General features: G+C 42.0%; 1 protein-coding gene across 3 annotated transcripts in view; it reads left to right on the plus strand.

The window, feature by feature from the left end:
• Nucleotides 1–24171, plus strand: part of Ntm (neurotrimin) — a 1039122-nt gene extending 1014951 nt beyond the window's left edge. Inside the window, exons 5-10 of one of the 3 annotated variants that reach the window (XM_042696207.1) lie at nt 2941–3075; nt 6762–6882; nt 11623–11774; nt 14807–14842; nt 19087–19119; nt 23530–24171. In XM_042696207.1, coding sequence (XP_042552141.1) covers nt 2941–3075; nt 6762–6882; nt 11623–11774; nt 14807–14842; nt 19087–19119; nt 23530–23630 — 578 coding nt within the window. In that variant the 3' untranslated portion in view covers nt 23631–24171. The remainder of the gene's footprint in view (nt 1–2940; nt 3076–6761; nt 6883–11622; nt 11775–14806; nt 14843–19086; nt 19120–23529) is intronic. The other 2 variants (XM_042696208.1, XM_042696209.1) reach the window with 2 other exon arrangements.
• Nucleotides 24172–26171: the final 2000 nt, after the last annotated feature.

Here is a 26171-nt window from a genome sequence, read left to right on the forward strand (position 1 = left end):
ACCAGAATGGGATGAGCAATGAAGCCATTGTTGTTTATTTCTAATTATGTATTTGCTCTACGGTGTATGGTAGTAGGGTATATGGTAGTAGGGTGACAAGTGTAAATCATCATCTTCTTGTAGTGAAAAATCTGGTTCAACATGGAGCCATATGCCTCCCCCAACTCTTAAGTCATTGCACATCCTTCCTTGATGATCTCTTTGCAAGAATTAGATAAAATTCCATGCACATTCTTACACTGGTGTCCCTGAAAGAAACTTAGTTGAGTCCTTCGTTTGGTGTATGACTCTCACTGATATGTGCTTGAATTTTAACCTGTGACTATAGCTCCCAAGTTGTGCCTCCTTTTGAATGTCTCCATAGCAAGCTCATCACTGATGGTTCTCTAAAATTTTCTGTGTGGTCACAGAAGTGCATACTTGGAAGGTAGAATGACAAAATACATGGACTTCTATTGGAGAAGAACAACAGGCCAATAGAACCCCATGTCTTTTAGTTTCACTACTTTGGTGATATACCACACAGTCTATGGAGTCCTAAGGTCTTACCAATCACAGCTATGACACTGAAGCTCCATCCAGAAACAGCTGTCCAGAACTAATTTATTTCCTAATGCTGCAGCACTGTTAATTTATAAATTACACTAGTAATTCAAGCTATTATTAATTTCAGATGGTGTAGGGCAAGCCTAATTAAAATATGACACCAATTGCCTCACATATGTACCAAGGACTACCATTTAAAATTAATGGGAATATTAAGTGTGACACTGGTCTCTGAGATTCTTTGCACAGTAATTATACCATTCTAGCGTGGCAAGATCTGACAAATGTAGGTTTGGATTTGCAGCAAATAAACAACAGCAATATAAAAGGAATCACAAATTCTCATGTAAACCTCTGCCAACTTCTTCTACCCTTTCTTCAACCTAGAATGATATTTTGCTCAGGTAGTGCATAAGAAACCATATCCATATTAATGAAGTCTACTGAGATAGAAATTTTTTACAAGTTGGAGCTGTATATCTTGTGGGTTCCTGTTGATGCTCTTCCCCAAATTATAGATACTTTGGTCCTGTTTTCTACTTATTAGAGTATACCTTCTCCTTGTGCATTTAATCTCTTACTTGCTCGTTGTAATAGATAACTGTTTTTCTATCCTCTGGAGCCAATAGAGGAAGGAGATTTTCTACACTTATATGATATAGATTCTATATGTTGTAGAGATAGTGAAGAAATGCTCTGGTTGGCTAATTGCTGGATAATACCTACCATAAAAAGGTAGTAATGGGAAAGGGAAACAACAAGGAGGCAACAATGCTTTATAAGAAATGTACTCATTACCTTGCCCATGTAATTGTAACTCCTCTGTATGGTATTCTCACACAAAAAAAAGAATTATACAGAAAAAAAAGGTAGTAACAGAATGACAGGTAGTGACCATTCTCTATAAAACAGGGTTTTATTATTGTTATTCTTGCTATTGCTATTACTATATTATTTTACAAAAGTGATATTAACAAGGTCATGGAACTAATAGACAATCACTTATGTAGCACATATTTCATTCTTTCTGTTATATTAGTTTCTTATAGTCATCATTTTTATACTCTTGGTCAGAAGGAACATGGCATTTTGGTGGTGTTTGGTGACTTGAATGGAATTAGCCTTTGATTCTCTGTCTGGGACTGTCCATGTGAATGTAGTTTCAGTCCACCCTGACCTCCACCTTCCAGGAAAATTATAGGATGAAGAACTACATGAACAGGTGGCAATAGGTGTGATGTATTGTAAGTATTTTTGTTTGCCACTCTCAATAGTCATGTAAGGTATTGGGACTATTAATTACATTATGCCTGGGAAATATTCTCAGTTGCTAGAGACAGTCTCAGATTAAACTTGTTATCCCAGAACAATTAATGGTACCATTTTTTCCTTAACTGCATCCAAGGTTAAGATCTTATCCTAATTGTCCTTATTTAGCAAGTAAGAGAGGATAAGCCCAGAATGTAAGCCATTATTTTCATCCTCATGTTATATTATAATGCTTTGTTATATTATGTTTGCAAGGAAGTTAGGATCCAGTAGCTATGGGAGAGAAATTTGAAACCTGCCTTCCAGGCTTGAATATCTCAATTTTTCCATGACTTGTGTCCCATGGCTATACCTCAGGCATAGAATTCAGTCTATAGAAGGATCTTATGATTGATTGTCCATGCCCAATAAATTGAGTCTTGTGATTGTTAAATAATGGTATAAGATTTGTAGCCCATCTCTGACTTCCGATGCTGATGATGATGCTTCAACTGTGTTATTCCACTGTTGGTTTGTCTTTAGGATCTTGTAGCCAAGAGCATTAGCAGATCACAGTTTAGAAAATTGGTTTCTGCCTATCCAATTTTCTGTCTAATCTTAAAGCAAAGCTACATTTGTTTAGTGTTTCTAATGATATTGAGGGTGAGTGTGTGTGTGTGTATGTGTGTGTGTGTGTGTGTGTGTGTGTGTGTGTGTGTGTGTGTGTGGTCACTTCTGGTGTGGCATTTCCAACTGATTCCTGCTCAGGAATGCAGCCAGTATGAATATATATATATATATATATTTACAAGCCAGTGTAAATAGATCTTTGAAACCAGATTTAAGGGACTTACCTGAGATCCCAGACCTGTACTGCTTTGGTAAGATCAAATGCAAATGCCAAAACTATTAACCACTTATAGAAAACCAGTTCATCTTCTGAGCATTTTTCTTAGTTCAGTTAGGAGCACACACAGTGCAGCAGGTCCATGGTGACCCCAAGGAGAAGGGGGAATGGGCAAGAGAAATGGGGATGGAGAATCCGTAAAGTTCCTGAGAATGAATTTACAAGGGGCACAGTTCTCTTCAGAGATGTACATTGTATACTTTGCTTTCTGAATTTATGCCTTTGATATTCTCTTACAGCTGTTGGCTTTGTGAGTGAAGATGAATACTTGGAAATTCAGGGCATCACCCGGGAGCAGTCAGGGGACTATGAGTGCAGTGCCTCCAACGATGTGGCTGCCCCAGTGGTTCGGAGAGTAAAGGTCACCGTGAACTGTAAGTGGTCTCTCCAGCCCCCACCCTGCATGCCCCTGAGGAGCAAGCTGGTCAGCCGAGGAAGTGCTGACAAAACATAATGTAACATAATGTAACATCATTCTTTTGTACTCTGCTTTTCTTTTTTTTTGTTGTTATTTTTTGTTCCCTGTCAGTCTTGGGACTTGAATTTAGGGCCTGGGTGCTGTCCCTGAGCTTTTTCTGCCCAAGGTGATGACTCTACAACTTTGAACTCCAACTCCACTTCCAGTTTTCTGGTGTTACTTGGAGATAAGACTCTCACAGATTTTCCTGGCTTTGAACTGTGAGCCTCTGATCTCAGCCTCCTGAGTAGCTAAGATTACACACGTGAATCACAGGTGTTTAGCCTGTACTCTTCTAATCTAGGAGCAGCAAGTCTAAAGTCAAGTTTTTGATACTTTAAGGTGTCGCAGCATCACATTTTTTAAAGTATTTGAAAGCGGTGTATGTTGGTGCATGCCAACACTTGGAAGGATGAGGCAGAAGGAATCCAAGTTCATGGTCAGCTTAGATTACATAACAATATGCTAGCCTCAACCAAACAAACAAATAAACAAGTAGTTGAACACAATTTAATACCAGATGTAACTAGTGCAATATCAAAAATTTACTTAATATAATCAAAGGGTGGGATATCAATAAATGGTCTTCAATATATCACTTATGTAAATACATCATCAAATCCAAAGTTTTTCCATAATTTACTCATACAATGCATTGAGAGACTTATAATTCCAGACCAGATATCTCTATAGTGGGACAAAACCATGTGCTAGAGTGTATGAAGGAAGGACTAGAATGTTTATATATGGTATGTTCATCGCATCTCATCCTTTTGAAATTTGATACACATGGTGCATATAGGTAATTTTTATATACATACAGATAGGTAACTTACTGGTACTGCAGGGTTACTTCAAATTTTCAGTTTTACTAAGAGATATAGAAGCCCAAATGTTTGGTAGCCTCAGCCATGGTTCCTCATTTTCTTCTCCTTACCATGCAAACTCTAATACTGATCCTACTCAAATTTCCCATCTGTCTCTCACGTTGACTGAGTCTCCCCAAGCACATTCTGAAGGTTTCTTCTGCTGTTCACTTTTCAGGAATTCTTAGGATAGAACAGGACTTAAGTGTTAGGCCAGCAACCAGAAGCTTATCTTCTTTAAAATGTGGGCAAAATACGAGCTGGCAATGTATTTTACATAGCTAGAAACTTATTGCTTCGTTATTTTGGGTTCTATTCCAATTTGAACCTAATATGAAGCACGTTAAGAAGCAAGGAAATAGGTATAACAATGCTACCATATTTTTAATCTACTAAAATGTATATACCTGTCACAATTGGTAAAGGAATATAAAATTATTTACCTAAAGGGCTGGAGGTATGGATCAAGTGGTAGAGTACCTGCCTACCAAGCATGACACCCTAACTTCAAACCCTGTAACTGCCCCTGCCCCCAACAAATAAACTTTAAATGGAGCCAAGGCCGGTGGCTCACAGCTGTCATCCTAGCTATTCAGGAGGCTGAGATTTGAGGATCGAGGTTCAAAGCCAGCCCAGGGTAGGTAAGTCCGTGAGATTCTTATCTCCAATAAACCACTCAGAAAACTGGAAGTGGTGCAGCAGCTGAAGTGGTAGAGTGCTAGCTTTCACAGAAGAGCTGAGGACACTGCCTGGCCCAGAGTTCAAGCCCCACCACTGACCAAAAAAAAAAAAATGTAATGAAAGGAGTGACTCTGATTTATAACAATAATATAGAGAAAAAGGAAGCAAAGAAAATCAGTGGTAGAGCACTTGCCTTGAGCTGAAGAGCTAAGAGACAGAGCCCAGGTCCAGAGTTCAGGCCCCACGACTGGACCCTCCCCCCCCAAAAAAAAGAAAAAAAAAAGAAAATTATACTAAGGAAAGAGAGCAAGAGCTCAGGAAAATCAGCACATGAAATATATACCACCAGGATGTTGAGGTCACATCCGGAATTTGGCCTTGACTGCTGAAGCAAAGAGAGTAAATATCATTTGTTTTGAGATTTATGTTGTCCATAAAATAAAACCAAATTTAATTTTTAAGAAATATTGCTGCTCCTGGTGCTAAAATAGAAAATTATCTTTGGGGTCTCCACAAATGGAGCTTTTTGAGATGCACAGTTAAGACATTGTGGTAGGAATGCCTAAAATCAGCCAAACAGTAAGATTATTGTGGCTTTTTTTTTTTTTTTTTTTGATCATGGGGCTTGAACTCAGGGTCTAACACTCTACCACTTTGAGCCACAGCTCTACTTCTGGTTTTCTGGTAGTTAATTGGAGATGAGTTTCACAGACTTTCTTTTCCAAGCTGGCTCTGAACCTCAATCCTCAGGTCTTAGCCTCCTGAGTAGTTAGGGTTACAAAAGTGAGCCTATTGTGGCTATTTTTAAATACCTCCCAATTCACACTGTTGGAATGCCAACAGTGCTTTGGTGAAGACCTTACAAGAAACCACACCATGTAGGCTATAAGGTATATTAAACAGATAGGTTTTATTAGGTAGCCAATGAAGAGAACACCATGCCCTTCAAACAGGAAAAGAAGTTTATTTATCAAACTGCTGCCCCCACCATACATGGTGAAGAAGCATGGCTGAAAAGGAAGGAGGCGACCCACCCCTGGGCCAGGACTTATCTAGGCCAGAGAAAGGAAGAGGTGTGGCCTGATGGGGGAAAGGTGTGGCCACACTAGATCCATACAGGACCTCAGTGTCTGGGAACCTTTCTAAGGTCAGATGAGAGGCATGTGACCAGAGGTGGCCCAGGATGTGACCTAGCAGGAGGGGAAGGTGACTGCTTCCAGGTCTGCCAGTTACCTTGGTAACAGATCCTGAGTAAAATCTTAGCCAAGAGCGTCCTCGTGCAGACCTTACATAGGCCAATTTTGGTTTTGCTTGATGGAAGGGTATGTTGTATGTTTAAAATACTTAAAAGAATGATTGGTCTGTATATTCTTTAGGCATTTCCAATTAACAAAATTTCTATAACTGAGATTTTGGTTATATATTGGCATAAACCTCATGTGCAAAAACTCCACAAGGCTGATTAAAAGATTCTGTCAGACCATGGGATGTAGGCTAGATAGAATGGCATCCACTTATGTAAGTTAAAAAAATTAAACAGAGCCAGGGACTAATGGACCATGTCATCCTAGATAGTCAGGACTTTGAGATCTGAGGATCCTGGTTTGATGTCAACCCAGGCAGAAAAGTCTGTGAGACTGTTACCAATTTACCAGCAAAAATCCAGAAGTGAAAGTGTGGCTAAAGAATTAGAGTACCATGACACCTGGAGCAGAAATAGCACGTGTGTAAAGTCCTGAGTTCAAGCCCTAGTATTGGCACACCCATACCCACAGAGAGGGAGGGAGGGAGAGAGAGAGAGAGAGAGAGAGAGAGAGAAACAAAAAACCTGACATAGAAAATAAACCTGAATCGTTGGTCATTACACCTCAGTATAGAAAACAGAAGCTTCTCTTTAGAGTAACACTGAAAATGTTTTTACTCTCTAGCACAATTAGTAAAGCCATTTGACAGTGCAAGTAAACAGAAGCAGAGAGAAAGAAACAGAATCCATGAACGAGAAGACTTTTATTTTAAGACCCATATGTATCAGCCTCAGACCATCTTCTCTCTGCAGATCCACCCTACATTTCAGAAGCTAAGGGCACGGGTGTCCCTGTGGGACAGAAGGGGACACTGCAGTGTGAGGCCTCGGCTGTTCCCTCAGCAGAATTTCAGTGGTTCAAGGATGACAAAAGGTAAAGTCCTTTCTTCTCCATTGCTCTCTATACTCTACTCCAGAAGCAGAAATGTTTTCCAGGGTCTTGATTGCAGACCACAGTGTTGAAAATGGACTCCTGTCAAGTCCTCTTCTGAAGTTCAGACTGTAGGAGAAAATTATATGTAAACATATCCTTTAACAATAAACTTCATCTAGATTTCTAGCTCTCAGTGTATCTATTAGATAGATAGATAGATACATAGATAGATACATAGATAATTTTTATACTCTCAATAATTATATTAGGGGTTTAAATTCAACATGTTAGTTTATGAGTCCAATGCATCTTGATCAATGTCACAACTAGTATTGTTCTCTCCCATCTCTACTATCTTTACCCATCCTCTTAAGTTGCCTGATTCCATCTTCACATATGTTCATTGAATATTGTGACTGTATTCTTTTCCTCAGATTTGTGTGTGTGTGTGTGTGTGTGTGTGTGTGTGTGTGTGTGTGTGTGTATCACTCACATCTATCCATTATAGGGCATCTGGGCTATTTGTATCACTTGGCTATAGTGAATAGTGCATCAATGAACCTGGGTGTCCAAGTGTCTCCATTGTGTCAAAGCTCAGCTAGATTTTTAATGTTGCTATGCAGAATCATCATTCATCAACATACAAGCTTGATCAGGAACACATTTTCCAGGAAATCTAAACTCAAAATCAAGGCCCAAAGCAGCATTGTAAGATCTGTGAAGTTCGTATTTTGTTGGGGTTGTTGTTGTTTTTCTCAGCCAACAATAAAAATGTGTTCCGGCTGTAGTTTTTTTTTTAACACATTCCTAAGTGTAAGGAGTAGCTCCTATGTTAGCTGCTCCTAGCAGGTTCTCCCACTCTATTCCAAACACTATCAGTAGCTTTGTATGAGTCTCTGTGACCCCGCTGAGCCCTCTCTTTGTGCCCAGGTTGTTCTTTCTCTGTAGGAAAAAAATAAAGTCAGGACTGTCCCTTTCCTTTTCATTGTTGCAGCCATCATGGGGACATTTGTTGTGAGTCACTGAAGATGATCATGTGAAGGAGTTATCAAGTGGCATGTCAGCATAAGGGTCAGTGGCTCTGTACAGCCAGGCAACAAGGAAATTACTGTTATCAAAGAGCTATTTTAAGGTGGATGAACAACAAATAAATGTGCAGGCGCTGTCTGTGTTCAGAATATTTTCATAAAAATGGCAGTGGTATTGCTGGAGATACAAAGTGGAGAAGGAAGGAGGAGTTGAGACTGGGAAACGGAGGAGAGAATAAGACATAAAAAGTAACCTGACATGACCACTAGGGAAATTCCAGCCCGTTATGAGCAAATTGTTACCCATTCTACACGGACTGGCTTCAGTGCATTTTCCTTTTCTTCTGCTAACTGGTCACTTAAACATCAAAAGCAACTATAGGTTTGGAGTCAATGGTTAAATTTTGTTTAGAACTAAGTCACTTAGCCCTAAGTTCTGCTGTGTTCTCATAACCCTTTCCAGTGAAAAGAATTGTGCTAGTACTAGGGCTCCACTGTAGGGCCTTGAGTTTTCACTAAGATTTGCTTTTGCTCTTTTGGAGGTAAGAGTCTTGAGTCTTGCCTGGGTTGGCTTTGAAATGTGATCCTTACATGGCTAAGCTTATAGATATGAGCCACTGGCACCCGGCAGAATTTTAATTTCTAAGGACACATCTTCAGTCTCTAGCAAAGGGTGGTATATCCATCTTACCCATTGTATGGATGGAAGAGCAGAGGCAGCAAAGGAGAAAAGCAAAGGAGAAATAGAGCTGGCTTCTGTCCTTTTAACAACACAGAAATTTCTCTATTATCTCCCACCACTTTTCTTTTATACTAGACAGGGACAGAGACTTAAAGTTTCAGCAACAGAAAAACAAAAATTATGGAGCTGCAGGGATCTAGATCTAAAGGAAAATTAACCATTTGCATTCCTATTATCCTGATATATTTTATGGCAGGTGTAGGGAGTAGAAACAAACATAGGCCAAAAGCAAGAAATACTCATTACCTCATTCATGTAACTGTAACCCCTCTGTACAACATCTTTATAATAAAATAATTTTTAATAAAAAACTGAAACAGTAAACAAAAAAACATGTGGAGGAAAGTTGAGCAAAAATGCCCATTCTTGAAATAAAGGTAGAAATGTCCTCTTGGCACAGAAGCCATGGCCTTAGGAAGGGCTGTAATCTTTACCCACATTTCCCCAGGAGGGCAGAGGGGTTGGTACCCTGGCATTGGGTCTGAATCTGAATCACTTCATTTCCTCCTCTTTGATTTTTCTGTGATTGCTTCTCCCTTTCCATTGATGTTCATGTGTACTCACCAACACCGGGAGCTTGAACTCAGGGCCTGGGCAATGTCCCTTAGCGTTTTCATTTGAGGCTGATGCCACAGTTTAACCCCAGCTCCACTTCTGGCATTGTATGTATGGTGTGTATGGGAAGGTGATTAATTGGAGATGAAAGTCTGGGCTTTCCTGCCCAGGCTGGCTTCAAACCTCAATCCTCAGACCTCAGTTTTCTGAGTAGATAGTCTTACAGGCATGAGCCACTGGTGCCTGGCTTCCTTTCCATTGATATCACTCCACTTGCCATTGGCTACTCATATTGGTCCCATTCCTTTGCTCTCCATTGAATGGGATGTTCTCTTCTCCCACCTTGACAAGGACATCTCTGCCCCTCTATAGTCCTGGTCACAGCCAGTTGTATATCTACCACCTGGGTTTACCTGCCAAACTCTACTAGGTAGTTCCCAGGGGGTATAACACATCTGTGCCCGCCTAGGAATGACAGCTCTCACACCTCTCCTGCTTGTACTGAAATGAGAAGAATTCCAGGAACAGTCTTGGTGGTGGGGTCAAGAAGTTCCCTCAAAGGGTAGATAGATAGATTTGACTTTATACTAGTGCCACTCTGCTGTCTGTTCTGTGTACATTATCAGTCAAAGAGAGAGGAAGTGAAATTCTGTGTAGAGTAAGGGACACCCACCCAACAGGGACAGTAGCCACTGAAAAGTCTACAGCTTCATTAAGAAAGTGGAGCTTGGTGGCAATACAGGATGGAGGATGTGTGAATGCGTGAGAAGGGGACCATGCATCATCCCAGGAGCTGTGAAGTGTTGCAAAGTGCTGCTGGTCACCCTACACTATGTTTAGCTACAGATGTTTCAGAGCTGTCAGGCACGAACCTGCTTCAAGTAAGACGTCTCAAAAATCTAATTCACAGCTTCATTCTGATGTGAAGGCTTCCTCCCCATCCCAGGAACACTGTCCAAAGGGTAAATCAAATAGAACCCCATAACTAGATCCCAGGGGACTCTTGATGCTGACATGGTGACCTTGCCCTGTACAGCGCCCCCTAGAGTATCAGTAATCACTGGTCCACTGAAGGAGCTTCCACAATGCTTCCACAAGGGAAACACTGCAATGATGATGGTGGATGCATGCCAGTTCACTGCCCTGAGCTTTAGAGAGAAGAAAATCTGCATCATGAAAAACACATCAAGTCCCTTTAATCAACCTGCTGATTTCCTTGGAGACAAATGTTAGATGGAAACTCAAGTCAGAACCTGCCTCTCTCTTCTGTCCAAGGAGTGACTCTCAGTTTGAAAGGTGGATAACGTATTTCTATAATCTCTTGAATATAAGCATCCCAACAATGATGAAATAGCTGCCCTCTCTGCATACTATGACCCAGGACAAATAGTGAGGTTGCTGTTTTACAAGTACTGCAGGCACCCTGTCCCTTGTCCAGACACATGTACAATTACACTTCCATACAATGTCATACTAGAGTACGTAAACTTAGAGATCATGTTCATTGTCTTTAACGTATAATCATGACAGGACACAGGTGGCTTATCTCTCTAATCCTAGAAAGTCAGGAGGTTGAGATCTGAGGATCGAAGTTCAGAGCCAGCCTGAGCAGAAAAGTCCATCAACTTCTTAGCTCCAATTAATCACCAGAAGAACAGAAGTGGGATGTTTGGCTCAAATGGTGGAGCACTGGCCTTGAGTAAAACAGCTAAGTGACAGCACTCAGCCCTGAGTGCAAACTCTACTGTTCGCCCCCCACAAAAAAACAATCAAATTCCAGATCTGCCATACACACACACACACACACACACACACACACACACACACACACACACACACACACACACACACATCAGGTCCCTCTCTTCTTTGAAGATTGAAATTTTTCACTCAGTGATGATTGTCATCCTTCTCATCATCATCATCTTCATCATCATCATCATTATCATCATCATATCACCATCTTCATTATCACTCTCAGGAGCATCATAAATCAACACTTTTGAGCATCTACTGCATGGATGGTATTATTTGAAATGTCACACAACTGGAATGTAGTATTTGTTGTGATATGACTGACAGCTTTACAAAGCAGGGATAAAATGATGCACCTCCCTTCTGAGAATATAAATGTCAGTTTAGGAAGGTAAGGTATCTTTGACAGGACTGCCTCTAGATACACAGAGAGGGGGGGGGGGGGGAAGAGAGGGGAGAGAGGGTGAGAGAGAGAGGGAGAAGAGAGGGAGGGAGGTAGTGCCATGTCATCCAGTACAAATATATGGTAGCATTGAGTGAACCAGATGAGATCTGATGGATTAGCAATAAGATAATTAGTCCCACTGTCTGTGTCTTTTCAATGAGGGAAATTGACCATCTCCTTTTTTCTCTTTTTGTTTTGTTTCTTATTTGTCTCAGACTGATTGAAGGAAAGAAAGGCGTCAAAGTGGAAAACAGACCTTTCCTCTCAAAACTCATCTTTTTCAATGTCTCTGAACATGACTACGGGAACTACACTTGTGTGGCTTCCAACAAGTTGGGCCACACCAATGCCAGCATCACGCTATTTGGTGAGAATACGACTAAGCTCGGCTCCAAGAGAGACTGTGTCACAAAGAAGGGTGGCCAAAAGGGAGGGGCCCAGAGGAGAGGCTGGAAGGAGGAGTTATTATAAGTGAGTGAAGTAGTCAAGAAGAGAGAAAAAGAGAAAGATATACACAGAGACAGAAAGAAAGAGAAAATTCATGACGGTGTGAAAGCAGATATTAGGACTGGAAAAAGAAAAGTAAATATTCATTTCATTCTATAATTTAAAAAGTATCCTGACACTAGACAAGACAACTTTGGGATGATAAAAATTGACCTTTCCTCCCCCTCATTGGTGATGTCTCCTAAACTGATTTGGTAATTATAATTGGATGAAATATCAAAGAGCACCAACTATTCAATACTTTGTTCTCTGGCTTTGTGTAGCTTGTTCCTTTTCTGAAACTTCTTCCAGCCTTTGGGATATAAGAGAAATAGAATTGTATTCATAAAAGTAGCAGCTCAGAAGTGGGGGATCTTTCAAAATATTCATTTCAGTGGGAAAAAGAAACATAGTTTAGAAAACAAACATTTTCCCAATTTCCCATTTGTGTCAATGGATGTTATCTGGCTGGTTAAGACATCTGTCCATCCACACCACCATCTTGAAAGATGCCACATAGTCATTCATGGATTGCTTTCTTAAAAAAAATTATTGAGGAACTAGTATACATAAGGAATATTGTCTTCCTTTCTTTCATATATGGCAAATACACTGATGCCAGAAGCAAGCAACAAACTAGACCCCAGTGTGTGAGCCTCTCTGTCTTCAGTCAGGCAAGACTCCTTGAGTCTGGCAGCGACTTTAATCCTTAATGGACACAGATTCTCCCCACAGGCCACATGATCAATTTCTGGTTGCCTTTTGAGCAAATCCCTGCTTAGCACACCACACTCAGTGAGTCTGGAATTTTTCAGATCAGTTCACCCAATGGTAAGAAATGCTCTTAAAGGTGATGGGGAAGGAAAAGAAAGGAATTTAGCAGACAACAGATATGAACATAAATTCTTGTGATTGTAAGAGAATTCCCAGATAATCCTATAGCCTCAAGGGCTCTCTCTCCCCCTCCCCTGCCAAATACCCTTAGGTATCAGTTTATACTCCATCATTTCATCTCTCCTTCCAAACCACACCCTCCAGGCCTACAATTCAGTGCAGGAGATAAAGCCCAGCTTTATCTGAAAGGGCTGGGAAGGGGAAGCTGCCCTTGACCTTAGAGTCCACAGCGCAAAACAAGCAGGGCTATGATTAGAGTGATTGATTCTCTGGCATTTCCCACACAGGAATAGTTACAAGTACTCCTCTCATTTGTCAGGCCACTTTGGGTTTTGGCAGGTGTCTGTCTGCAAGCACAGAAGGCCAGATTTAGACAGGAATGGGCCCATCCTCCCTTACCTTGCAAATCTGAGGTGCTCCGAGACTTTCCCTTCAGCCTCAAACCATGTCCAATCTATGGCTACAGTGTGGGCCCCAGTGTTGTAAACTCTTCCTCCTGCTTTGATCTCTCTTCTCGGAGTTGGATGCATGAAATGGTTTTCCCATCAAGTTTATCACTACTGTCTAATTCCCTGGCCTCTTCTCCTTAAGTCATCTCAAAATGAGAATAGGGAGAAGCAGCCGACATTTTAAGAGTGAAATAGCTGGCATTTATGACAAAAAAAGCAGTGAAGCATGTGTCATAATATGCTCTTTTCAGCAGAACCACATGTGGCAATTACAACTGATTCCCCCTCCGTGCACCCGCTTTTATTGGTCGGAAAGCATTCACCCTGTGCATCCTTTGGGACATGCGTGCTTTCTGGAGTCCAAGGCTCTCTAAAAAGTGCATTGTAAAGTTTGGTACCTTTACAGGGGAGATTAGCAGGACCAGGTTAATGACAACATGGATGTCCTTTGGTATTGGAAGTCTCGGAGCTATAACATGATCATCTCTAGGGAGATTCAAGCTTGCAACATTTTTAAATGTTGTCAACTGGAAACCGGTTCCATTTTGTAGCCTCTGTTGTTAGAGGCCCATTACAAAAGCACTTGGATCCCTCCATGGAACCATTGGAACCCTATTAATGTTTTAAGTCCAGCATTTCCAACCCTTTAGCTAGAACTAAGTCTAGTTCTAGACATTATTGTCCTTCCTAAGCTTATTATTGAATATCACCATCCGCCTTGAGGTCTTTTGCCAAATATAAATTTACTTGGGAAATTTCATGTCATTTTTCACTAAAAGTCATCAGACAGTCTTGGGCAGGATTAACTTTATGTGAATATACATTAATAGACATTCATGATGAAGATCAGTCTCTGGTAACATTACAGAAAGATAGTTAAATCATTATTGTTTTGTCAGCTACTTGTACATGTACTTCATTGTCTTCCCATGAGGCAGTGAAAAATGAAAAATTCAGTGTAGAAAGTTCCCATGGTCAGTGGCTTAGTAGGATGGTCCTTCTAATCATAAACCAATAGGATTCTGGGATCACAGAGTTTTCCATGAACTTGAGACTTCATCTGTCATAGCCCTGAGACATGGTGGATCCAGGTGTATATTGCTCCTCTGATCATGAAATCATGTGAATCACAATCAATGATCACCATTGCCATGAAATCAGACATTCTTAAACTTAGTCTCCTGAAGTGTAACAAGGCAGATGAGGAGTTGAGGGCTAAATCTCACCTGGAAAGGGGCTTTGTTCCTTTGATACCACAACAGTGCCTCAGTTCAGCACAAATTCAACTAAGAGTGAATCCATCCACAATGGAAAACATACAGATTACTGGTTTGCTCCCTCCCTTCCCAGCCATCCTGTCTAAGTGCGTAACACAAGTCATTTCCCTGTTCCTCTCACTTCACTTTGTCCTGCCATGTTGGGTTTTTGTGTCTTCCTTTATTTATCCATGCCCCCAGAAATACTTGTAAATGGCAGTATACAAACTATATATGACAAATATATAGCAACTGTATATAATATATGTGTTTGTTCTCATTTTTCTCTCCTGTATGTCCCTCACCTGATTTAGAACTAAATGAGCCTACAAGCTCAACTTTGTTGCAAGGTCAGTATCCCTGCTTGCTTTTATGTTTTCTCTCCCCTCCCCTGGATCCCACAACTCCCTAATGTTCCCCCTCCCTTTCCCTGATGTGCATTATAGATTCAACTTGTGACTCAACTTAGGTTTCTGATCCCTTATTGTGAGCTAAAATGATGACACTAGGACAATAATAACACAAATGACTGAAGAGATGTTACAGACTAGGGTTAAGACACATCCTACGGTATAAAAGGACTTTCGGAAGTGAGTAAGCCAATTCTTACCGCTTAGTACTTTATTGTAAAAAAACAAAAAAAGGAATATTTGAAACACAGTAGTAGATTTTCAATTTTTGTCTATGTGTTTGCTTGTTTGGGTGTTGTGAGACAGTCTCACCATATATGTAGCCCAGGCCAAATTAGAGCATGACATTTTCCTATCTCAGCCTCCTGAGTGCTGTGATTACAGTCATGTAAACCTATACCCAGATCAGGTAGCGGTTTGAAACAGGCTGAGAGTTAGCTGAGGTGTGCTCATCTGATGAAAGAGTGCCATCCCACATCAAAGCTATTAACAAACTTAAGGATGAACGTAAACGAACATAGAACTGTTAGCCTGAGACAGGATAACAAGGCTGAGACAGAGCTAGGCCTACCTTACTGCCCTTTGTGTGAACTAATAACTTGGGTGGAAGGATGTCTCTGCCAACTTTCCATTCTGATCTGGATATGCCCAACCCTTTACCCTTCTATGTATAAAAAAAAGGGTCAGAGCAGAAGTTGTAGACACCTGGAAGGTTCTAGAGTTGGATGCATGCAGTCTGCAGGATAGTGGCTGGACTTGTCCATATGACTGGGATTTCTTTAGAGGAGATAGACTAAGTACCTGAACACATTTACCTTGTTCATCTATTTTTGTTTCCTTCTTACCTATGTTATATTACAGAAGAGCAGGGAGCCACCTGTTTTCCCAGGGAGTACTTCCAAATTATGCTCGTCTTTATCTCGTAAACACAAGGAAGATTCATGTGAATATGTGGCTTCCTTTACACTGACAGAGAACCTTCGACTTACAGAGAAGTTCAAAGCTATTTTCTCCCCAATATTGGGATGGAGTAGAAGGATTTCGATAAGAGCATTTTGTTCATCCTCAGCATTTTTTTTTGCCACCCTTGAAGTATTTCTCTGCTTCTCTTTTGCAAACACTACAGATTGCATGTCACCTTCCCATATTAATATTTGGAAGCACTGGACATACGCAATGATAAATAAGCACCCAGGGCTGTGTCGCCATCTCTTAAGAACCTTCCACACCGACAAGTGTGTGTATTGCCCATGCAGCCAGCTTTATAGCTCCCAAACTGCTTATTTCCCATCCAATGGTCCTTTGTCTTTTTTCCTCTATGCATTAAGTCAGGTTTGATGGTATCAGTAAGCTAGGAAAGGTTAGCTGATTAATGCCTGTGAGCTTCACAGTGACCATCAAACCAATTTATTAAAGAATGGAGAGCTAAAGTAGAATCTTGGTATCAGAGAGAAGCAACTATGGCTGAAAAGATGATCAGTTCTTTCTACAGAGGATTAAAAATAGTTAATTAGGCCAGTCATCAAGTCATCCAGAGTTAGCATTTCTATAGCAAGCATGTTTGCCAAACCATGCAAAGAAATATCCCCCTCTCTTTCTAGGAGAATAGAATAGTCATCCTGACTCGGTTCTCCTCTGCCTAGTAGAATTAAATTGCAGTCCCAGCTGACTGGATTGCATTCAGCTAGGAGTATTGTTTTTGCTTAAAAATAATGATCACTTCTTGATTCAGGAAAGACTTAACTGAGTTGAGACTTTGGATGTTGCATATGGGATTCTTTTACCCTTTTGTTTTCATTGCTTTTTATATTTTTCCCTCCCTATCCTTTCTTCCTCCCATTCACCTTCCTTTTTACCTTCTTTCCTTTCTTCCTCTCATCTTCTTTCCATCTGTCCTTCCTCCTTCCTGCCCTTTTCCCTTCATTTCTTCCTTTTTTCCTTCCTTCCTCTCTCCTTCCCTTCCCTTATTTTTCCTTCCATACATCTATCCTTCCTCCCTCCCTTCTTCCCTTCCTTCCTTCCTACTCTCCTTCCATACAAACATACATCCTTCCTCCTTCCCTGCCTTCCTCCTGCTTTCCCCCCCTTTTGTCTCTCCTCTTACTTTCTTTCTCCCTTCCCCCTTTCTTTTTATGATCCTCTCGTTAATTTTTTCTTTCTCCTGACCATCTTTTCTCTACTCTGTCTGGCTTATTGTTAATATATCACTAAGAGATCAGTTAAATTTCAGTCAAAGTCCTTCCTACTGAAGGAAAAATAGTCAAGTTTTTAAGATTTTTCTTTTCTTGTCAACCAAGATGTCACTCAAAGATTTGAGCTTCTGGCTACTACTGGCTTTGGGTGCTCACATAATGTTTGTTCTTCTGGAGGCTCTACCCAATGACAGCACGTCATCATGAGGGAGAGGATGATGTCAGGATACTCACATCTCTTTTCAATGCCAGAGCAAAGGGAAAGGATTGGCATGCAGCATGAAGGTTTAGAATGCATGGGAGGAACATCTTGCCTTCATTTGTCTGTCTTGTGTGATAAGTGAAAGCAATAAAACTCTCTGTTACTTGGAAGAGCTGAAACACTGCTACCTGGAAAAAGCCTAAGGATAAGTTTTAGCTAAAGTCATGAAAAAAGTGTCAAGTTGTTCTTTACCTTTGTGGATGCTTTCAAGTAGTTTGTTTTGGAGTCTGGGGAAAAGCTAGATAGGAACAATCAAGGTGCAGCTGTTTTCAGATTTTTGCGATATAGAAATTTCTTCTGGTACCTAGAAGCAGGAACTTGTGCCATTAACTTTTGCCTTTTTCTGAGAGTCTGAAATACAAATGGAACCCTGCTGCTGTCCTTATGAATGAACACTCTCATTGTTATAGGATCTTTCCCCCAGTAGCTTTACTTTCAGTTGCTTGTGGTTTGGGGACAAATGTTCTGAGAATGCCTCATTGCTTCAAGTCTCTCTCAAGACGTCCTTTCACTTTCCGGTTGCCTGATATGTGGGCAGAGGAAGACTCATGAATGAGCTCCTCCTTAACTTCTTGGCTGGTTCTGAGGATTCAGTTAACATTCTAAGGGACCTTGCCCACTACAACAAACTACATGGCACCATCACAACTGGCTTTTTTCTACCATCCTGGCTTTACATAATATCTTCCTTCAATGGCAAAACATCTGACCATTGATCACCTCTTATTATCTTTATATCCTTACAATGGTCTCTCCACATTGCTTGTGTCCACTCAAATCAAGAGGATATCATATTGTAAATGGCTTTAAAGAACAGATGTAGAGTTTGAATGTATAAGAATGTATGTATTCATTAGATTCTAGGTATACAGCAGAGTTGCATTTAGGATGCACTTTTATCTAAATTACCTTTCTGTAGGTGAAGAACTTACACACAGATCCCCATGATTCCACTTTAGTACAAAAAAAAAAAAAAAAAGCTTTAATGTCATTTCTCTGGTGAGCAACTGCAGAGGCCTTTGGCAAAATAGTAAAGTGCAAGGTAGATATCATCACAAACTCAAGTCAGACAAAACTCATGCCAGACAAGATATTTGCTATCTACAGAAAAGATGGAGCATCAGTGTTTTCCCCCCTAGCTCTTAAACCTATTGAAGTGGGCATTTTTCACAATCTAGTCAAAGGAAAGACTAACATATGGGCGTTTGTATTGGGTAAAAGGAAAAGGCAGAGAAAAGCTCATCAGTGTTTCTAAAATGGTAAGTCAAACTTACCATTTCAACCTGGCATATACTGGCATTCAAATGCCTGTGGTATAAATCCAGTTGTGGTAGCCAACTTAATACTTGGAGTCTTCAGACTTCAATGAATTCAAGGATAATCTGGTGACCACAGAAAGAAAGCTTTCTCTAAAAATGAGCATTTTCTTGATACTTTGTGCTCCGAAGGTCTAGGCCAACTTCTGTTAATGCTATGTAGATATTTAGCTTGGATTCAGTCTGTGGTCAACTCTATTATTCATACCCTAGCTTGGCCTCCAATTTATTGTAGCTGCCCTGGCTATTCACTATGAGTTCTACGCTTTGGTCAGGACAACCAGAGGCAGGCATGAGAGGCCTGGGGAACTCTTAGGCCAGGAGCTCATTCATTTCCTAAAATCATCTGACTGCAAAGCAAGTAATCTTGACTGCTTTCTACTTTAACAGTGGCTTGTTTTTAATTTCTTTTAGAAGTGAAAACTACAGCCATGACCCCTTGGAAAGGTTGGTATATTTATTTTTTCAGGTAGCTGCTGCCATGGTTGGGTTGGGGTGGGGTGCATAAAAGTCTTCATCTTCTTCCAAGAAGACTTCCTTTCCTAAACTATTTTTAGGAAACAACCCAGAGGGACCTTTCTCTCACCCACCTCTCTGCCTGACCTTGAACATCTCAAAGATTATTTAGATTAACCCAGCTTCTGAGGACATCACATCCTTCCTGGATAGCTTCTACTTGTGCAATGTCTAACTCATCTTTGCTAATGGCACTAATGAGCACCTGCCAGTGCCTAGAATAGCTTGGGCTCTGGGCTTCTCCTCACCAGGCCTGTCTCTCTTCTTACATACAGATGCTCTAATGCAATGATCATCTTAGACTTTGGGCTTGCATGTGCCCTTTGCTTCCCCCAACCCCCAGTCTCTTTCTCTCTCTAACTTGGAGTTGGAAGGGAAGCGATGGGTGGGAGGGGAAATGGAAGGAAGGGGGAGGTTCTTGGGTGAGTCACTTGACCAGGAATAAAATGAGTCTTATTTGAGGCTTTCATTCTTGCCAGATGTTTCCGATGGATAATTGACACTCATCACAGTTCTCTGAGACCCTAAATGTCCTGGTAATTAGTCTCTTTAAGCCTCCACAGCTCCCTAATGAGACAGAAGAAATAAAGGCATCCAATGAGGGTGAAGGACAGAGGCCTCATCTGGGTGGCTGTGTCACCAGGAAGATGGGTCACCCTGTCACTCTGGCTCTGAGAGGGACTTACTCTTGGCATACTGTGATGCATGCCTGCCTGGCCAAAGGACCCTTATCCCATAGTGTCTCCTGTATATCATTGATTGTTAGGGAGGTCAGCTGCGTGACTGTGATTGTGCCCAGATGTGGTGGGGCAAGGATGGGGGACCCTTTCCACTCTTCATAGTGATGCACGAGTTCATAAAGCAGCAGCTGTAAGCTAGAGAGAAATGTTTTGGAGAGAGAAGCCAAGGGAACCTGGGCAAGCCACTTGGGCACTTTGACATTCAGTTGCCACCCTCAGTTTCTCAGTGCCGTTGGGCTCTGTGATAGGTTCATTTCCCCAATTTCAGGCAATTCATCTGACTTCCTGGTCCTCATGGATTTGCTTCTGTGCAGATATTCACTCAGTGCCAGAAATTTCCTAACTTCTGTTGAATAGGGTTAGAGAGAGGAAGAAGGGGGTGTGGGAGAAGAAACAGGTAAAAGAGGAGGTAGGATTTTTTTTTCTGTTCTTATTTGTTTGGACGTTTTGTTCCTTCAAGGAGATTATTGAAGACCAGAACAGAAACTGGAACAGAGAATGAGAATGAGTTAGATGACAGTATGGGGGAAGGAAAGCGAATATGAGTAGAGGATGCTGGTTTGTGTGTCCTGTGCACAGAGCAAGACGCACCCAAGGATACGGGGCAGGAGGAGAACCTGAGGGATCCCAACAGCAGGCAGTTCACAAGATGTGATGCATGCTCTGCCAAGAAGGCAGGCACTTCTGTTACTGCTAGAGGGCTCTGATTCAGTGTGAAGAATTTGGAATTGTAGAAATATCACCCTGGGTTGTGCCTGACAAATAATACGCGGGGTAAGGCAACTAAGGACAACTTACCTTGTGAATGGGTAAGCTCTGTGAACGGGAAGATAAGACATCGCTGATTTATCGTCTCTGGGTGTGTATGTAGGGAAGGGGGTGGTGACTACCGCACCACTGTCTCTGCTCCTGCTTTATCTGTTCAGCTCTGCCCAGGCCAGGCTTTCTGGACATGCAGACAGATTGGGCAATGGGGAGAGGTAAGGGAGTCCGTGTGTGGGTAGAGGTGAAGACAGACTGTATTGTACCATGCACAGTGAGTACCAGCTTCCCCTGGGTCTCAGTAGGAGCAACAGAAGCTCCAGGAGCCTTTCCTAGACAGTGGTGCAAATAAGCAAGTCCATATACTCAGACAACTGTGGCTTTCTTCATGCTCTGGAAGGAGAGTTTTCTCACAGAGTGGTTAGGATCTGTGCCTACATACTCCCAGCGATACTCTCCAAACAGACCTACAAAGGCTCCTGAGGGGTATAGCGATATGACCAAGTAAGAGCCAAGAGCCACCAGGACATTGTGATATGCCACTGGGAGCCCTTTGCCAGCTCAGTTCTCCATTGCAACATGCCAAGTAGGGCCATTTGCCAACTCACAGTCACATTCTGAGCTGTAGAGTCCCAGACTGGAAACAAGGCATTCATCCCTTCTTTTTAGATAGCAATCCAGTCAACCCTTACTGGGCCATATACCTGGCTCATAGCTCTCCTTCTGGTTGGCCTTGAAAGGAGGGAATGGAGAAGAGAAAGAGGGCATATCAAATCACTCTTGGGTTTTTGGAGTTGGTTCTTCATATCTCTTAACATCAGGCCTTGTCTTGGCCGTGGCAGGAAGCTGGGGAGGAGAGGGAGATGTGAACTGGAATGGTATCAATAAAGTGTGATTCAAAGTTGAGTGTGGGCGTGCTCTGAAGAGAAGGAGCTATGGGGTGAGGGGATACAGCAAGAGAAGGATCTGTGTGTCCTCAGACCTCTGTCCTGCTAGGAACACAGGCACCACGTGTGCAGGATACATTGAGAACAGTTCTGGGCACTACACACAAGAGAGAATGGACTATGATCACTAACTTTGTGTGGGGAAGACACGGACTCAGAAATGAGTCCTGTGTCTTCAGTCTTCAACCTTAGGCACCAACAGGGTCTTGATGGGAAGACCTTGGAGCATCTCACAAGGGAAGGACTTCCTCAAAGGACAGAAGCAATCTGTCACTCTGGAGGGTGCTGGGGACTATTATGACTCCTTTGAGTTCAAGCAGAGTTTGGGGTGAGTGGAGTTCGGAGTGGTGAATTGTATAGAAACATAAAGATTAAATTGTACAAGATATAACCAATTATTGAACAATCCCAGGTGAAAAGCAGTTGAAGTGTAAATCCTCAGGACTTTCAAACATGCTCCTTTGTTACTTGTGTCTGTAAAGACTCCATCAGCTTTATGTTATGCACACAGTTCATTGTCCTGCAGGGCACAAAGCAGGACAGTATTCCCTGGGGTCTTGGGGTGGGACCAGGTGGTTTTGACCTTGAGAATCCTGTGAGACAGATACCAGGCAAACATGAGTTTGGATGGCTTATTGCAGTCAGACCTGGGGAGTGGTATTTACCCACTGCCCCAATACCAAAGATTTACCTCAAAGGGCTAAGTCCCAGGAATGGACAGGGTAATCCTATGTGGAATGAAGAAACACAGTTTGAGGTTTGATCTGATTTAACCAGAAGTGACTCCAATAATAAGCCTCCAACCAGGAAAACAGGCTCTCGCTCTGTTCCTTGTTCCCCTCCCCATGAAGACTTAAAATGTAACCACCAGCTTTAAGCACCTTCATTAAATTCAGTGCAACAGTAGCCAACAGGATAGGTTCAGTGGATAAAGTGTGCTATTGTTTTGATACCAAATCCATCTGGAAATCCAAACCTAGGTATGGTTCAGGATTCACCACTACATTTTTATAGCCATAAGGGCCGTTATAAGCTATGGCATTTAAGACCAGGGAAGCTTCTGTAATCTTGCAATTCTCCTACTTCCTGTGTTTAGCTCCATGTCAAAGAGCATCTGCAGGCTTTATGTCTTGTAGGACCATTTTTCTACCATGTCCCCTCCCCCACAGACTCACACCAAGGCAGGGTCTGCACATAGCCCATGTTTATCCCTAGATACAATCACTCTGCAGGTGGGCTCCATTTCCTTATTTAGTCTCCTGTGCACCCTATAAGGGCTGGTTTTGAGCCTTTCAAGTATATACATGAACCAGATCTGCTGTTACCTTGTCCAGATGAGGAAGAGGCCAAGTACTCCAGGTGGAACTAGCACCTGCCCTGAGATTCAGTGATTGGCAGGATGGCCTCTGTGTTTGACAGAGCAGCAGCAGCACCAGTAGCAGTTTGGAGATAGACCATAATGCCCCAACAAATCCTTCCCTGAACAACAGGCCGAGCAGTTGGAGGGTTCAGAGAATAGCCAAGGCAGACAGAGCTCAGAGGGAACAGAGGTTGAGGCAAACAACACAAGGGGCATGCTCTATTGAACTCTATTGAACTTTATTGAATAAATTCTTTCTTGAACTTGACCCTGAACCAGAGCCTGAGCATGTTAAATAATGGTCACCAGGACACTTGAACCTGAGCCTTCTGTTCTCTATTTGCAAGAGAGGTCTCTCCATGGGCCTAGCGCATATGCATGGAGCAGGAGAAAGGGCTGGAGCTGGGGCACCAGATGCTCTGCGTATGGATGTCTTGTCAGAGGCAAGTCTGATGTCACCACTCGAGGCCACTGGAGGATTCTTCAACCATTCCACAGCCAGCAGCTCACCATCCATGTGTTCTCTCCACAGGCCCTGGTGCAGTCAGCGAGGTTAGCAATGGGACATCACGGAGGGCAAGCTGTGTTTGGCTCCTCCCCCTTCTGGTCTTACACCTTCTCCTCAAATTTTGATGTGAGCGCCCCTTCCCCTTTGGGTAGAGCTGCCACCACCGCATCTCCAACACCGCAGCACGGCCACGCGACAGCAACAAGTCAGGATCAAATGAAATTTTGGAGAATCGCCGCTCATAAGAGAGAAATTTGAGGGAGGGGAACAAAGAATACTTTGGGGGAAGGAAAAAAAACCACAAAAGTTTAAAAAGGAAAAAAAAAAGGAAAATTGAAAATCGCCTTGCAGATATTTAGGTACCGCTGAGTTTTCTTTCTTTTCCCAAATGGGAAGAATGCATACCCGGCTTGGACCCACCCACAAGCTGCATTAAGTGACTTCTCTGTCACCAGGGTGGGCAAGGGCTCAGCCATTCTGCCCACTAAGTGCCCCCCACCCCGTGGACCACTCTGAAGTCACCATCCCAAATTCCATCCTTCCTAAGGATACAGACAAATGCAGAGTGAGACACGTGGTCCCAGATGCACTGCGGAGGGTCCTTTGGTAGACTGTCACCAGGGCAAATGTCATGAAATATACAAATAAAAATAAAAAAAAGAAAGAAAAAGGAAAAAAAAAGACAGCCTGACAGCCACAACAATCCCATAAACAAGAGTCACAAAAAGATATGGTTAAACTTTTCTCTTTTTTTTTTCATTTTATGACATGGACATCACAATGCTAAGGGATTCTGATTCATTATTAATTTTATTAATTATATATTCTCATATGAGTTGAGAACTTAGTGCAAAAATAAACAAGACAAAAACTAAAACAAAACACACACACACACACACAGGAGAGGGGTGAACAGACATGTTAAAACATGAAAAGAATAGTATACTTCTCAACTTGGTTTACAACTGGCGGATCATGTGCCGGGCATTAAATACCTGGTGAGGTCCTGGCAGACTCACCAACAAACAAACAAACAAAAGAAACCACTACACACCCAGTTTAGATACCACTACACCAGCGCGCCCGATTCCCCCTAATTCCGACATTTCACACAGGCAGTTCCATGCTATCCCCATACTCTTTAGAAAAGGGAAATTGATCTGCACTGTGTCTTGGGTTTGTTGGCTATGCTTCTTTTGAGGGCATATATTATACAGTATATATATATACATATATTTTTTTTGTTAGAGTTCTAGCCATTTTGTTTCTCAGCAGGGTCCTTTCTCAGACATTACTGCATGCTGTATATGGCGTTAGCTGTGTGTTGATCTTCTACAAGATGATAGAGTTTACTGGTAATTGTGTAATCAGCTCCTGCCTTTTTTATTTTCCTGGGTTCTTTACATTGTCAGAGACATTTATAAAAAGTGAAGAGAAGAAAAATAAAATAAGAACAACATCAACAATGAATAATCAGGCGCAGCATCTTTCCAGGTGTGGCTCTCTAAGGCAAAAGCCTTCTGGCTTCCCTTCTCCATCTCGCCTGGGGCATTAACAGACAGCAAGCAATCAAACCAACTAAAACCGCCAGTAACCACTTGCTTTAGCCCACTACGGGAATCCCTGATGCCTTTGTGACCACTGAAGAATTGAATCCTCTCGGTTGATTTTATTTAATTTTTCACCTTTGTGTGAGTGTGTATGAAAGAGAAGAAAAATGGAGTTTTTAGGTAAACCGGTTTTTTTTTGTCCTCCTCTCCAAGTCTGAGGAGCAGAGAGGCCTCGGGGAGGGGTCCTGGATGTATGTGATGAGGGAAAGTGGGATTGGGGTAGGGGAGGGAGGGGTTGTTCTCTGACTTGACATTAAAAAGTGTTCCATGTCCCTCTTCACCTGCTGTGTTACTCATTCTGCAGTGGGGGAGTGGTGTGGGGCGAGGGGCGGGGGGAGGGGATGACTGTCTGGGGTTTGATGATCAGAGACCAGGGAAGGGATCATAGACTTTATGGGGTGGGAAGAACTTTCTGTGGTCAGTGCTCTGAAGACACAGTCCCTGTCTTCTTCAAAGAAGCCCTGGAAGCGGATATCTGGGGGAGCTATCTGTGTATCTTCAGTGTCTCCAGAGGTCCTGGCTCCCAACACCTCATCTGTTCCTGGGGTGAAAGGTCAAACCCAGGCATGGCTTTTATATCTGGTGATTCCTGGTAGGAAGCTCAGTGTAAGTATCACTCCCCTCCCCCCCCACACAAAACGGAAGTTTCCTGATGTCTGGCATTTATTTTTTTACTCCTTTTAATTTAAATTTTATTGTAAAAGTGATGTTCAGAGGGGTTACAGTTACATGAGTATAGTAATGAGTACATTTCTCTTTGAACAGTGTTACCCTCTCCCGCATTTTCTCCTACTTCCTCCCTCCCCAGGAGTCCTCAAGTTGTAAAGTTCATTTCCAATGTAGTATCTAGTGAGTATCACTGATGACTTGATTCACTCTTTGTCCCACTGTTTCTGAAATAATCCCAAATTCCATCCACCAATATTCTGGTGACTGACTTCTAGTATGATTGTTACCTATCCCCAAATCTCACCTCTAGTCAAAAACTAAGAGGAAAGGTAGATAGCAATACAAAACAAGAGTTAAGTAATTCTAACCTGTACTGGTGCAGATTCA

Source organism: Dipodomys spectabilis, unplaced genomic scaffold (assembly GCF_019054845.1).
Source record: "Dipodomys spectabilis isolate Male_0828 unplaced genomic scaffold, ASM1905484v1 ptg000201l, whole genome shotgun sequence".
In the NCBI taxonomy this organism is placed as follows: domain Eukaryota; kingdom Metazoa; phylum Chordata; class Mammalia; order Rodentia; family Heteromyidae; genus Dipodomys; species Dipodomys spectabilis.